At 42.4% G+C, this 16,775-nt stretch overlaps 1 protein-coding gene across 1 annotated transcript; it reads left to right on the forward strand.

Moving 5' to 3' along the window:
- Positions 1-51: 51 nt before the first annotated feature.
- On the forward strand, positions 52-16,301 carry LOC124304337 (chondroitin sulfate proteoglycan 4). Its single transcript, XM_046762380.1, has 11 exons — positions 52-1,235; positions 2,205-2,368; positions 2,483-2,714; positions 3,848-4,656; positions 5,149-5,403; positions 7,990-8,187; positions 8,280-8,481; positions 8,568-9,228; positions 9,394-11,447; positions 11,769-12,175; positions 12,328-16,301. The coding sequence occupies exons 1-11, from the start codon at positions 1,139-1,141 to the stop codon at positions 14,293-14,295; spliced, it is 7,047 nt and encodes a 2,348-aa protein (XP_046618336.1). The 5' UTR covers positions 52-1,138; the 3' UTR covers positions 14,296-16,301.
- Positions 16,302-16,775: the final 474 nt, after the last annotated feature.

The raw sequence follows: 16,775 nt of genomic DNA on the forward strand, positions 1-16,775 counted from the left end.
GATCTCTGTGTTCCCGACGAATGAACCAAGCACAGTGCAGTGGGCTCTGTGCGGTCGGAACGTAACGATCGAGGTCGCGCTCCGTGGTAGCAGTCGTCGTCGTCGTCGTCGTCGTCGTCGTAGTCGTAGTCGTCGCACTCCAGGTTTCCATCCCCGTCGGAGAATCGGATCACTCCGCGAGGCCGAGGAGCGGATCAGCTGGAAAACTGGGGGTGAACCAACCCCCGGCCACGCCGCTTAATGCAATAACGGGAAGGGTGGATCGATGTGGCGCCGGCTCGAGTCGGGCCTCCCCCTCCCTCGCTCTTCTCGTGCGCGTCCAGTGCACCGACACCCTGAGAACAACGAGGGGTCCAGTGAACTCTGGGAGCCGCTTTCGCACCCTTGACTCAACTGCACCTCAACCTTCCAAGGACCAACCTGCGCCCGCTGACGAAGACCTCGCACCGGGTTCATGAATGCGATTATCGACTGGGCGGGTCTGACGTTACCTGCCGCGTAAAACTCGCGGTTTTTAAATATCTACCCTAGTTGTTGTTGAACCGGTTGAGATACGGTCGGATGGACATGCCGTCGAAGAGGAAATAACCGGCGGGATTATTCACTCACCGGTACTTTTTATCGCTGCCATTATATTCTGAGGATGAATAATTACTGTGGGAAAGATTCCGTCGTCAGTGACTCGACAGTTCGTCATGCACACGTAAACGAGGGGATGAGAGCGACGGGTTGTCTCGGCGCCGGAATAACGAGAGCTGAACCTTCGATTCGGGGATCGGTTAGCTTTCTTGCCGATTCGAGGCGGCGCGATATCGAGGGGTGGATTTCGGGGTGCTCGAACCGCGGTTTTTGAGACCTACGCCGGCATGTCGGATCGTCGTATGAGAGTTTCGGGTACACGTGAGATCAATAAGGGCTTAGCTTGGCGGGCATCAGCGCTGGCGATCCGGTCGTAGATGGTAAAAAATCTCGTTCTTGGACAAGCAGCACCTGTTATATCCAGATTCGTGTAACCCACCGTACCTACCACGTGTGGCGGTGTAAAGTGTGTCGTAAAAATCCAATTACCCCCCCCCCCCCCCCCCCCCCGCTTGCAGTGTTTTTTCGTTACTGATCAACGTCGATGAGCTGAATCCCGATGACAAATACGATGCATTTTAACGACGTACGACTGCTTGTGTTCCTAGCAGGCATCGCCTGCACTCTCTTGGGATGCTGCCAAACAGATGAAAAAGGTAGTGGTTCTTGACGGCCGAGTTACACTTTTGGCCTCTGATGATTTCAATGTGTCGGTTACAGTGGTAATTTGACGGAGAAAAATAACTTGGATGTTTTCTCGGCTCTGCTTAATGTCGTTCCATGCCCGTGGTATTCCGGCTCGGTATAATTTTATTTCCTAAAACAACAATCGAGGAAACACTGTGCCGTTTGTACCCGCGTTGTATTTTATGGTATGTAGGCACAATCGTTTCGGTCATTAGTTCTGTTCTCTTTATAATTGATACTTTTATAGTGACCGTCTCGCGAGATTAAATTCAGATCTTAATTGGACAAAACGTTTGGTGTAGGCAACCGAAATAATCAACTGGAATAAACGAGCAAACGGAAAAGAAAAACCTCAATTACGGTTCTGATAAGCGTCACTGTACGTGTATTCAATTCCCTTTTATTTTATTGTAAAAATCTTTCAAGTTTGTTTGTTTTTTGTAAAAACTGTAGTGCAGAATTTCAGGTATTGTTATTTTTTTTTTTTTTTTTTACTTCACATTCGTTCACATTTAGACATTTTTATCATATTTATACAACACTAATAAGATTTTTGGTGTGAACGACCTCACGAAAATTTCAGGATTATAGATAAGTTGACGGGAAATTAATGTTTTAAAAATTTCACTCTACAGCCGAGTTTGAGGTTTATTGTTAAATTTTTTTGTGCCCCATCACTTGCTTTTGCGAATGTTGGGTAGGTGTACAGCTTATCAAAAACGATTTTCCGCGACACATCGCGTAAATTTTAATCTTAACATTTTATATTCAATTAGTTTTCATTTATTATACTCTGATAAAGAAATGGGAAAATCTTCCTTTGGAATGAATAGAACCTAAGAAATATTCAGAGAATTTCAAACCGCGACCTCATGCTACAGCTTCGAGTTCTTGGTTCTATTGATCTGCTGGCTACAGAGATCGCTTTAATGTTTCAGTATCGTTCTATGGAGCGAGTTACATTCACCTCCCGGTCCAGGAAGCGCGGGGCGCATCGGACGTCAGTTTCAAATTTCGAACGCATTTACCCGACGCAATGTTGCTCCTGGCCGCTGGGAAGACCGACTACTGTTTGGTGAAGCTGGTTGCCGGTCGACTGAAGGTAATGGGATTCCATTCCACGGCCGCGATCCATCCTCTGGAATCCTCAAAGTATCATCCAAATCAAATCGGCGTCTCCATAACGAATTTAGACACGAGCTTTTATCCTTCTCAGGTTCACATCAACCTTGGTGCTGGCGAGAGTGAGATAGCCAGTCCACGAGGGCTCACCTTGAACGACCTCAGCTGGCACGAGGTGAACCTGACGCGGAGGGAGGCTAACATCACCCTTCAGATAGACGTAATACACGCGACCCGGTCGGTCCTACCCGGCCGGTTTTTCGAACTCAACATTCACTACGGTGTCTACATTGGAGGGCAGGGCGACTTCAACGAACTATTTTTAGGTAAAATAATCGGTGATGTTTTAACCGCATTTTTCTTCTTTTTTTTGAATTCAATTTTCGCTACCGACTGACACGAACTCGTATAACAACTTTAAGTTTTATCCATACCTTCGGTACGATAAGGAGGATCGTGACCGGTTGATGAGTAAGAGTTTTTTCAGTCTTCGTACCAAAACTGCTAGCCGTATACAACCGACCAAATTACACCAAAATTGGTACCCGGGGTTTTTGTGGGTCTCTGATTTCATCGCAGAGTGTATTTTGTGAATTCCCCACCCCTTGAGGGTGAAAATAGGAGTGGATCGGGGTAAATTTTCAGTTTTATTATGAATTTTGTTGTTACGTGTAAATTCGAAATTTGGTGTATTGGACAGCGATTTTTGAGGTCTCTGATTCCATTGCGAAAGTTATTCTTTGAATCTGCCGTCCCTAAAGGGTGCAAAATTTCTCCCAGCATATCAGAGAATACTCCTAAATTTGCTTCCACTCCTTGTGTTATATTGGTATCAGACTGGCATTGGTGAAAAGGCCGGTTAATTTGTTAGTTTTAGTTTAAATTTTAGTTATAAATTTAGACGTCCAGTTGTATTTAGACTATAACTGAGTCTTTTATCACTTTATGCGTATTCTTCAGTTCTTTTATTCTCCGAATTTGGATTCATGGTCAACGAACGGTTCAATCGAAAAAACCTGCGTATGATGATTTTCAGATCAATTGACTAATTTTACAAAAATTTCAATTATTGCCGTCGCCATTTTGGATCCTCCATATTGCAATTATTCAATTACAATAACCGATTCATCATCAGCGACCCAAAAAAACTCCCGAGTAACAAGTTTCAAAAGACTTATTCCATTCCGGATGAAGCCTGGTCGTAATTACCGGTATTTGAAGCCGTCAGTTTGAATCCCTCACATTAAATTTTTCAATTCTAATTCCAAATTTGGATTCAGCGACCCCCGAAACGATAGTCTATCGATTTTCGTCCAAATCCATCCAGAAATATCAGTTATTAAAAAATATACATATATAATCCATTACCAGTCAACTAAACCTTGTTTCTAACCTTGAGAGTGGATTTATCGAAATGAACAATATCCACAAATTAAACCTTGTGAAATTTGTTTATCAGGCCATACGGAGTACCTAAGGGGTTGCATGGCGGACATACACTACAACGGTGCGAACGTCGTGGAGTCTGCAAGGCTGAGGAAGGGTCAGTCGGTGGCAACAGGCGTTGCCTGGGGGTGTTCAACCGAGTTTGACGCGAGCCGAGATACGGAGATAAGTTTTGTTGAGGATGGAGCATTCACAGCGATTCCCAAACCGATACCTCGGACTGGTACGAGATGGGAATTGGACTTGAAAACTGTCACCGAGAGCGGACTGCTTCTCTACAACGCCGGGCAATCTCTTCGCGCCGATTATCTCGGAGTCGAGATATACGAGAGAAAGATACGACTGTTGATGAACACCGGAAACGGGCCGACCGAATTGATACACGGCACGACAGTGGCCGACGGGAAGTGGCACCATGTAATCGTCGAATTCGACCCGAACGTTATCGGGATCAGCGTCGATTCTTCGGCGAAAACTCTGGCGCTGCCCAAGGGCAGCAGGTACCTTGATCTAGCTGGTACCTTGTACATCGGAGGAACGGAACTCAATCAGAGAGCCAAGGCACTTGGCAAAGGGCTCAAGTCCGGAGACGTTAGTTACAAGGGGTGTATCAGGAAGATGCTACTCGACAACAAACCCCTCGGACTTCCGGACGTCAAGGTCAGCCAGGGCATCGTCGTCGGATGTGTTTGGGGATTCCCCTGCGTCGAGGCCGAACCCTGCGTCGATGGCGCTTCTTGCTCCCAGCTTGGCGTCAACTCGTTCAAGTGCTCGTGTGACCAGGCACTGTGTATTAAACCAAGCTATGCCGAGGACTACAAGGTCAGATAATAAGAATGTGTCGATAGTTAGGTTTGATGGTTTCAATAATTTACAAACTCGTCGAGGTAGGCCATGAACTTCACTCACTTCCTCCGAAATGGGCTAAGCAACAACGTCTGAGACCGAAGGTCGTCGATTTTCACCTGAAGATGTTTGGCGTGTGCCCGACAGAAACGTCGTTAAATAAAAATAACATTTAAACTTGACCTATCTCGACGAATTTCAAAATTATTATTTATAATTCTATAAATACTATAACCACGAACTTTCTACAACAACTTTCATTGATTTCGTTACAATTACTGGCTATTCAAAGACAAGCTTGAGTTTTGTTTTGTGATTGACAGTATTTACTCCGAATCATCTCCGCTACGAGACTTTGGAGATGTGTGTTTGATTTTTCTTCGAAAATTCATAACTTTTTAAATAGTTTGATAATTATATGAGTATCGATACTTGTCAGAAACTACAGCTTCGTTGTTTTCCATGCAGGTGTACTCAAGCGCAAACCTCCCAGTGGATTTAGAAATTCTATCATTGAGCCCTTTGATGGTATCCGAGGGTGATCACGTTCTCGTAACAAGTCAGAACATCGCAATGATCTTAGATATAGCAAAATACGGAGTTGAAGAAACGGGCGTTATTTTTACCCTGATCACACCGCCGTCGCACGGAACCCTGGCCCTCGATCTTCTCAATACCAAATCCGACCATACCTTCACTCTGCAAGAAATAAACCAAGACAAGGTAGGTCGTGAAATGGGCGTAAACTTGTACCGATCTGATAACGATTTCATTTGAAATGCACTGACTGCATTGAATAGATGCGGTTCGTCACTTGCTATCAAAGTTTGATAAAACAAGATGCGAAAATTTTAACTGTCAATGCTAAGGGTTGAGTGTATCTGAAAGAGAATCGTGTAGCATGTTTCTATTCATTAAAAATTTTATACCCAAGACTGGAATTTTCCCTGATAAGTCTACAGAGCCTATAATTCTCGGAGAATATTGATTTCACTTTGGGAATTTTTTTTGTAATAATCTTTAAATTAGAAATTTATGGCTGTGAAAAAAAATTTTTCTTTCAAATTTGAGTGAGTGAGTAAACGTTGAACAAAAATACTAAAAATTGTTGACTAAAGATAATTTGAAAAGTATGGTTAGCGTTGTTTGAGTAGTCTACGAACGAGGAATCGTACTTTCGATACACCTTGAGAGTTGTAAAAGTTTTCTGGAAAAACCTGAAATTTCGAGGGAATTTTGGTGCAAGATTTTAGTAAATATTCTGGAAATTTATCCCGTCGAAATTGACTAGAATAATCCAGACTTACTAAAAGTTGAATGTTATCCGATTGCAAGAATTACTCACATAAATTTTTGGCGGAATTAAGCCGCAGTGTAATAACAGTCGTTTTCCAGATCCCGCCTGACGAGAAACGATTAAATCCCCCCGTCTCGTCCTCCTCGTCCCTTTATCTTTTAATTTCAACGAGGTCGGTCGAATATGCTTTTCAATTAAAATAACGTGAAGCGAAAATTGCGACGCGGTATAATTTAGTCAGGGTTCGTTAGAGGGGTTGAGTATTTATGGTAAATAGAGATAATAAATATTGAAATATACGCGCGTAATATTAAGGTAGAAAATTAACAGGCACTACGAAGATGACACCGTCTAACATCTGGTGAGGGTATACAAATTGTGTATTAATTATTGTATTAATTTGTTTTCCCTTTCTTTACAGACTCGCTAACGAGTTTCATAGTCAAATTTCTCTTCGATATCTTATATATACGAGATTGAGATTAAGTACATCAGAGTGGTGCCGTTTCCACCCTGTCATCTTCTCGAATAATATTATTTTACATAGTTCAACGCACACCCATCCACGCATATTACACTGCAATATGCGCTCGAGATAACGTAAAAGACCACCTATAATACGTTAGACGTTCACTCGTCTACGGTAGCTAACGGTGTAGCAACAGAACCGTAGGACAAAAATAATTCGAAAAGAAGAGGCAATGCTGTCATGTGTTCTCCCAGTTTGTCATAGGGGCCTTTTTCCACCCTGCGTCTATTGATAGCGAAGCGTCGTAAGGCCTATGTTTAGATGGTAAGGAAACGTGGCGAGAAATCCGCCTTTAGGCGCGGGCGTTGCACAGCTTATGCCTGCGTTTGAACGGCCACTTTATCCAGCAGCCGAGTTCCTCTATTTATAACAATCCGACTTTTTAAGACACATTCATACGTTTTTTGCGCATCTCTCTACGTGTTCCTATACACGCGTTCGTGTGCATGCGATGGATAAATTTATGCGTATATATGTATAACACGGAATAGACGCCCCTTGTAGATATTTTCGCGTACGATTTTTATAATATTTTTCCATAATCTTTGGATGCATGTTTCTTTTTTTGTACTACAGGAGGAACTGCAGGTTCGAATCTAGTTTAATAATTTTTCGTCTCGCGTGATTTTGACCTTTGCTCAGATATAAACTCACTTGCGTATATTGAAAGAACGTTTTTATAAAACGATAATCACGGGAGAAAAAAAGTATTTTTTAATGGCACCCGTTTCGGTTACTCGTTAATTAATGTTACGACAGAATGCTTCGAGCTTTGAGTGTCGAGTTCACCCGGGCTGAGCGGTTTTCCAAATTAGTTTTTAATTTGTTTATTCCATGCATAAAGTTTTTCTCGTTCGGTTTACTCGAATTGCAGGCAACAACTGCCGTATCTCACGAATCACGATATGCTAATATATCACCTTTCTTCACCTCCATCGCGGATCTGTGAATCCCGGTGGAATTCGTTCGTTATAAAACTCGTTTCGCTCTCATCAATTTTTTACTCGCAATTTTATTACTCTTTTATTCAACGCTCACGGTGATAATTACTGCCGAAAGAGTGAGCCGTTAATCAAAGGACACTCGAAACTCTGCTTTAAGTGGGTAGCTGTATACAACGTCCAAAATTAAACTGTTTCCCTTTCACCGAATGGCCGTTATCGTGTATCACTAGCGACAGAGAACCAACCCTTACTCCACAACCTTCTTTTATTTTACTTCAACGTATTTTCGTTTACCGTCTCTTTTTATTCTTCATCCTCCTAGCTTCGTTAGATTGTATAATGTTCTACTCTTAACGTTTACTTCACTTATCTAATTATAACTCGGGTTTTGGTATTCTTAAATCACCTCACTCTCAAGGGACCTTCAGTCGTCTCACTTCGACTAAACCTAATTTCAATTCTACTTAAACTTCTATTAATTCTTCATGATCCTCCTTGGAGCGACAGAGAATTTCAAAAAAAATCCATGGTCGTTACAGATCCAGTACATGCACGACGGCAGCGAGAGTACGGAGGACAGCATGATTCTTGAGCTGAAACTACTCGCTGGTGCCAGCTACACTTTGCCAGGTTATTTACAGGGTCGCCTGAGGTTCCCACTGCACGTAAACGTCACCCCCGTTAACGATCCTCCACTCTTGGAGATTCCTACTGCAAAAGTCCTTCGATTGGCTCAAGTAAGCTTCCGCATCACCGCTCAAAGACCAGCACAGATGAAACGTTGAAGAGACACGAGATCAATTTGTAATTGCATATCATTCGCTAACAGGGAACAAGAAAAGTACTCAGCAAAGAACTAGTGTGGGCTGTAGACGCCGACACGCCACTTCAAAGCCTTGTTTACACCGTTCTTCGAGGAGACATGGATGCAGGACATGTGGAACGTTTGACTTATCCAACAAAACCGATCGACAGCTTTTCTCAGGCGGAATTGCAACAGGGACTAATCGCCTATGTTCACAGAGGAAATGGTGAGAGAAATTGGAAATCGTTTTGAATTTAGAATATTTTAATTATAGTCTGTTCCTAATAACTTCCGTCCGTTCTTTAATTTTAGCAAAATCGAACGCGATGCTCGGACTCCAGGTGAGCGACGGTATCGAGAGCAGTCAGCCAGCTTATTTGAGAGTCTCAGCGTACCCACTGCAAATAAAGCTTCAATATAATACAGGCTTAGTGGTGGTCCATCGGTCGTTTTCTCATCTGACGCCGGCGAATCTATCCTTCATAACAAACTCCGATGATTCCAGTATCGAAATACGGTACGACATTGTTAGTCCGGCACAGTTTGGGACAATACAAAAGTTCAAGGACGTCTCCGGCTCGTGGAGCAATGTCGATCACTTCACCAGCAAGGATGTTGAGCTGGACTGGGTGCGGTATCTTCATAACGTAGGCAGCCCATCTCAGGATGAGTTTAAGTTTCAAGCAAGCGTAAGGGAGGTCAGAACTCAGCATACCTTCGACTTCAGGATCACGTTCATTGACCTGGAATTGAAAGAGTCCAGGCGACTGCCCGTAAATTTTACCAATTCCATCGAGGTTGTTGTAGGCTCGCAGAATCTGAAATTTCAAACGAACCCCTTGACCACCCCAGTTAATAAGATCGTATTCACCATTGAGGAATCACCAAAGTATGGGGAACTGTTTTTGACTAAAAAAGCAGTGTTGAAAGGCGATACATTCACCCAGGAAGATCTCGACGCAGGAAGACTAAGGTATATAGAAACATGCACTTAATTCGAAAGAAAACCACCTTTCTAGTCTACTTCCAAAGTAGATAATATTCCACCGTTTCAGCTTCATTTAATTTCGTGGCAGAAAATTTCGAATGAAAAACGAACCCTGATTTCAGATGCGCTTAATGCCACGTTTCGTTACAGATACAAACTCCTAAGGAAATCTTTCTCCAACATCAACGATGAGATGGTGTTCAGAGTGAAGGCGCCACAGTGCGTGGAGATCGCGTCCTCACTTCTTATCAGATACAGCCTGCAGAGAAACGGAAACGGACCTGAAACGGTCAACAGATTAAGGGTGAACGAGGGAGGCAGCGTACCATTGAAGATAATGCGTTTCGATGGTAAAAATTACGGCGTTACTTCGCTAACTTACAACGTAACGGTCACCCCTTTACACGGCTGGCTAAAGGTCGTCAATGATACATTTTATTCAAACCCGAGGCGAAATGCTACGTATTTCACGTCCAGCGAACTGGCCGCCGAGCTTGTACACTATGTTCATGATGATACGGAGACTCCGGAGGATACTTTTGCGTATGTGGCCATTTCCTCAGAGCGAGAGAACTTCATGTACGTAGGCAATTTTCTCGTTGAAGTGGCAATGAGAAATGACAATCCGCCAACACGACTCAACGCCAGAGTGTTCCACGTTGTTCTCAACGGCGAACGAATTCTCACTAACAAAGTACTCGAGTACATTGACGCTGATCTCGATACGAAACCTTCGGACATCGTCTACTCGAGGCGGGACGCGGCAAACGGGGGACTCTACAAAGTGACCAATCCTTCGGTACAAATATACGAATTCACGCAGCAGGACGTTAACCGGCAACAAATACTCTTCAGACACCATGGCGAGGAGACGGGAAAAGTCGAGTTAGGTGTCACCGACGGGCATTTCTACACCGCTGGAGTCCTCGAGGTCCAGGCGAGCCCGCCGTATGTTAATCCTGTACCAACCAATAGCTCGGTGGTCAAATTTAACGAATCGACGACTCTGACTACAGCGGTGCTTCAGATTGAGACAAACGTGAATGCCAATGAGAGCGAGATAATTTACACCGTGATAGAGAAACCGAGACACGGTGTGCTGCTCAAACGCTACAAGGAGACGACTACGTTCACTCAAGATGATCTAGCTCACGGAGAAGTTACCTATAAACACCAAGGTGGCTCCCTGACCAAAGATAGCTTCAAGTTTCGCGTTTCCGCAAAAAAAACTGAGGCTGAAGGCCATCTTACCGTCAAAGTTTACCCGGAGAGCTATTGGGAACCACTCATCGTCGCCAACAATCAAACGGTTCTCGTCGAGGAAGCGACGAGTGTTCTGCTGTCTAAGAAACACCTGGAAGTTATGCATCCAAAAATATCCCCGGGTCAGATAACATATCTGGTTAAAGAAAGACCTCGATTTGGAAATCTTGAACTCCAGTCTCCTGATCAGGAACACAGCGACGAGGCTAGGGACGATTACGTTGTCACCAGCTTTGAGCAAAGTACTATTAATGAGGGTAAACTGCACTATGTCCAGTCGGAACCGAACCAAACTCTGGACAGCTTTACGTTTGACGTTACAAATGGGATAACGTGGCTCCGAGACCTCGCCCTCAACTTCGTTGTCATCCCTGACAAGATGTACCTTGCAAGCGGGAACTTGAGTGTCGTCGAGGGAAAGAGCGTCGTTTTAGACGAGTCAGATTTCCCAGTGATAACGGAATACTATGCGGGAAAGGTGACGGACTACAGAGTTATTGAAAAACCAAAGCACGGTACCCTGATTGATTCTACGAAAAATTCACTGGTGAAGAAGTTTCCGCAAAAACACCTTGCTGCTGGTGTCATAATGTATCGACATTCGGATGATGAAACTCTGAACGATAGTCTTAGACTTGTCGCCATTGCCGGTGAAAAAACCAGCGAACCCTTTGAGCTTGGATTCAAAGTAATTCCCGTTAACGACGAAATTCCGTTTCTGGTTAATAAGACCACTTTGAATGTATGGCAAGGTGGCTCTGTCTTTATAACGTCCAAGAATCTTGCTACTCTTGATAATGATACTGAACCGGCAAATTTACAGTATCATGTAACCAGCATCAGAAATGGATTTATCTCACTGAAGCAGTTTAAGAAATTGGAAATTCGTAATTTTACTCAACAGCATATCAACAACATGGAAATAATGTTCACACATACGAGTAAGTTGGAAATATTGCATTTATTAAAATTGTTCTCCAGAATATTATTATAGTTTCACGTTGAATTATGGAATGAGCTCTCGGGAAATTTTACTCAGATGGTACGTTAGAAATTTCTACCAAAATTAAAAAATTGTCAGAAAAATCTTCTCCATTAACATGAAGTACGCAATTTCTTTACTTTTCCGTAACATGTACGTACCATGAAATTTGTTAATAAAAAGATAATCACTTATCGTTGGGCCAACTTAAAGAACAGTTCTCATATAATCACTTATCAATCATTTGTGAGCTTCAAAGCAATTTTTCTTATCTCTACAGACGAATCAGATGCTGAATTTATCTTCACGATTGACGATGGGGTTCATACTACAAGTAACTACACGATGCTGGTTGTAACGCGAGAAGTCCGTCTCTCGGTGAAGAACAATAATCCATTAAACGTGTTTCCATTAACAAGGAAACCGATATCTGCGGACCTACTCTTTATTGATAGTACAGATGGCAATCGTAAAATAAAATACATTGTCAGAAGCGGGCCGCATCTCGGGAGGATAATCATGGAAACGAGCGAGGGGATATGGCTCGAGGTTGACAGGTTTTCTCAGAGCGATTTAAATCACAGCAAAGTAATTTACGAACACACCAAACAATTCATGGATCTCTCTGCCAACGACTCCTTCGTTTTCGACGTAGAGGCACATTTCGCTAAGCCGGTACTGAATCAGGTAACCCGTTTTCTTTACTCTTGTGCTATAAAAAAACTAAAGAACAAATGCTAGAACAGTAATTTTTAGGTGCAAATGGCCAAAACTTTACAACTCACATCGATTTGTTACAAAATTTCATATATAATCAATCCAACGATTTATGATTTCAGCTCTTTCAAATTGAGATATCTGTATCAAGCGGCGGACTTGACAGATACATATCAGCCGAAAGCGTTCGCGTCGAGGAGGGAGGTTCGGGAAAGGTGATAGTGAACGTTACCGGCATTGTTAAGTTTCTGCAGGCAAAAGCTGGCCTTGAAAATCCCACGGTAATAACCAGACTTGCCACACATCCTAGCCACGGCCACGTTATGCTTTTACCAGACTTAAATGTGACGACATTCACACTGCCTGAAATTGAAGGAGGAAAGGTAGCGTACTTCCATGATCACTCGGATACGACGGAAGATCATATTCACTTCTCTGTGTACCTGACTCCGGGCCACATTCTACTGTGTAACACGACTGTCCCAGTAATTGTAACGCCGATAAATGACGAGCCTTTCAAACTCGTAACCAACGCGCCTTTCGTCTCTGTTGTAAGAAATCAGAACCAGACAATAACCAGAGAAAACTTGCTTACGACCGATCCGGACACAGACCCTCAGGAACTATCCTACGACGTTATATCTGGCCCAACTTACGGCAGGCTTCTTCTGCTTCCCCAAGATCAAAATTCATCCGAAGTTCATCAGGTGAACAAGTTCAGCCAGCACGATGTTGACTCAAATCGTCTCGTCTATGAGCACTCCGGCCCGTTACAAGCGGCTTCGTTTTACTTCAGGGTATCCGATGGGAGATTCAACCCGGTCTACAGGGTATTAAACTTTCACGTTCTCCCAATCCGTTTGAACGTAACTGTCGTCGGCCCTGTCAGCCTCCAGCAGGGCTCTAACGTAGCTCTGATATCAGAGGACAACATAAGACTAGAAACTAACGCGAGGCAGGATTTGGTCACCTACAATGTAACAAAGGCACCGAAGTTCGGCACCATATACGTCAGGGACGCTGCGGCGGTTAGCTTCAGGCACACGGATCTTCTGTCGAAGAGTGTGATGTTCATGCAGACCGACATGACCGTGTCGAATGATAGCCTCGAGTTAGCGGCACAGCTGAGCGATTTTGAGGCAAAACACGTCGTCATCGACGTTATTGTAGAACCATTGATGATCGTGAATCCCATGGTGGCTATAGCAGGGGAGAGAAATCGGTTAGATCTACGATACATGGACGCGACGCCACTGGCGAAGCTGACAAGTAGCAACCCGGTGTTCCTGGTGACGAGGAAACCGAAGTATGCACGAATTAAAAAGATCATCAGGAGTTCCGGAGATAGGAAGGGCACGCGGGAACGAGAAGTGAGCAAGTTCGCCCATCAGGAGCTGATTTCGGGCCTGATATACGTTGTATGTAAAAAAATGCCCGCTCTGGAAATCGAAGGGACTCCCGACAGCTTCGGCTTTGTGCTGGCAGCATCTATATTTCAGCCCGCGGCTGGCAACTTCAACTTCCGAATCAAATATAACGTCGACGATTTCAATATGACCTTAGGTAGTCCGATGGACCCGGTTGGGCACGAGGGAGAAATGGCAATAGCCCCCAACATGAGCAACGACTATCTCCTCATCTTGGGAATGCTCTTGGGCGTTTTCCTCCTCGGCGTAGTCGTCATAATCACCATAAGGTGTAGACACAATCGGTACAAGCATGCCGACGACAACAAGATCGAACCATCACCCGGGGTTGGTGTAATGCCGCTACCTAGACCACCCGATCATCTTATGCCCGCCACTCCGCACCTCAAACGATTCGGTAATGATCATGATGGCATTACGGGAAGTAGTACCCCACTTCCAGTCCTACCATCCATGCCAGCCACTCTTCCTCAATGCAAGGTAATCCCTCTTAGCCCTTTGGACAGCATCGCTGGCTCCGAGGTCGACGTCTCTTCGAGGTATCCTTACGGTGTGCCGGACGGTGACGAGTGGAGCAGCTTTGACACTTCCGATCTGCCGTGTCCCTCGGCTACCACACCTAGGGCCAATCCGTTACTTAGGAGAAACCAGTACTGGGTATAGCACAAGGCCTACTGTCATAGACGTGACAAGTTTTTGCCTTTCACGCAGCTGAGACTTTCATGATGAGGTTTTGGCGAAGCGAGACGAAGTCCTACGGTGACGTCGTGCCTCAAGGAAAGACTTTTAAGTACACGATACACGTGTGGATACTGTTCTTGACTTTTGGTTCGGCTCGATGAACGACCGATTGACGATTGTGGTCACTCGAATGGTGCTGATCGTAAATCCGAACGAGAAATATAGACTTTCACATATTTACATTTAAGGTTCTCAATGTCAGGGAAAGGTACTCTGGCACGGGGTGGATATAAGGGAAAGGGTGGGAGGGTACTTCGAAATTGACGAAAACACATTAAAGGTATCGTAAGAACGCACTGGCTAAGCAACCAAAGTAAAACTACGATTTAAGATTTAGATAATGTGCCTACGAAGGTAGATGTAATTAAAAATTAACACCTAAGTTAGCGTTAATGATGATTAAATATACGTTATATATACATATAATATATCTATATTCGGTAGCTTTTTAATGAACATATTATTATATCTGCGTCGCAACGCGTTAACACCAAAAATCTTTAACCGGAAAAAAGAGAATGGAAAATATTAATATTAACGGTAAAAATTGATTTAACTGGGAAGAAATGGTACAGTCCGCTCTTTCAATAGTGCCCCGATCGAAATGCATGTCGATCTATTTGATACGATAATTCTTTTGCTAAAATGATAATTGTACTAAGTAATTTGTTAATCTTGACTTATGCACGCTTAGTATTATGGTTTGTGCAAACTGACTCAAATAACAAATTATTTCAAACGTTTCAAAAGCTATATCATTAAATGAACGACTGCAGGTGTCATGATACGAGTTTATAAAAGGCAAGTCGATTAATCGTATGAATAAATATTCCAAGCTAAAATAGTTGTGGACAATATAGTTTTCTTTGAAATTGAACAACAAAATTATCATGATATACGAATTACGAAATATCTTCATTCTGATAAAAAAAGATTATAATTCAAGTACATATTTTATAATTCTTATATCACGATAATTTTGTTATTTACTTTCAAAGAGTTTTCATTGGCAGAGCGGACTGTAATAAGCTCTGTTGAGTGTTAAAATTGTTGTAAATGTGTTCCAGTATTAAAGCGTGTTATAAATAAATTTATGAATGTTGACAGCGGGCAAAGCTGTTCACCAAGCACGTTTTGGCTTTGAATCGCGAGATATTTAAATTGTTGTTAGACGATACTACTGAAATAATTAATTGGTCGTAAGTTAAAAATTCTCAAATGTACTATAATACAATATAGGATCTTTTTACTACACACGGTAGAAACAGACTTACTTCGAACAAGTATCTATGTGTATACAAAAATACCTCCTGAGCTAAGGAAAAGTGTCCCAAACTCTGTCCGAGACTAACTGAGGAGAATTTCGAAAACAGAATTATAATTTCAACGAAATATCATTGGAATCTTACTGTCGGAGTAAGTAAAATCAATTAATGTGGTCAAACACGACGCAGAAGAACAAATCATCAATATATTTTAAATCAAGTATGTTGACAATTTTTTATGTTTTTGTACAAAGAAAGTTTTAATTTTTTACACTTTTCCTTGTAACGGTAGAATAGCAATCAATATTCACATAGATTATGATTGTTTTTATCATCATCGTCATCATCGTTACTGTTATTAATAATAATTGTTCAATACATGTAAACCTATACGTACACATGTGTATCCATAGCCTATGCGGAGAAATTGCAATACAAATTTATGCGCATACGCTATAGTGCATTTGAAATCAAATAGGCTTTTTTACAAACTAGGTATTGTCCAAAATGTAGATGAAGAAGAAGAGGAAGACAATTAGCGCCCTACGAGTGCCAAAATTATAAAATAACAAATTATTATTTATAGTGATCATCATGCGACTGTACTCGAACCCTGTCCATCAATATAAAATAAGTAATAAAACACGGTTTAAAAAATTCTAACGATACGTCGTTGACTGAAGATATATGAAGACTTTATAGCTAGCCCTGAATTGTTTATCGTAATGGTTTATCAACTCCAGTGTTGGGCACCACTAATTACTTTGTGTAATTAAGAAAGAAAACTCTAATTACATTTTCAATTTGAAATTAAGTAAGAATGACTTATTATACTTACAATTGCAATTTGTAATTAGAAAAATGACGATTACAAATTACGAATGTAATTAGTATGGACTTTGCGTCTGATTACAAATTACAAATGTAATTGGAAATGGTTTTTCCACCACTTGTGAGCATCTTTCATTTACGAAATTATTGTGATTTCTAGTTTCCGTTTAGCGACCTCAAATTGCATGAAAACAGTCTCACGATGGCTCATTTTACATCTCATTCTTTACGGAATCATAGGAAGTGTCTCCATTATACACTTTTAGGCAAACGACATGCGAGAAATGTGGAAATAGTAATAACAAA

The sequence above is a fragment of the Neodiprion virginianus genome, chromosome 5, assembly GCF_021901495.1.
Source record: "Neodiprion virginianus isolate iyNeoVirg1 chromosome 5, iyNeoVirg1.1, whole genome shotgun sequence".
Taxonomy (NCBI): Eukaryota; Metazoa; Arthropoda; class Insecta; order Hymenoptera; family Diprionidae; genus Neodiprion; species Neodiprion virginianus.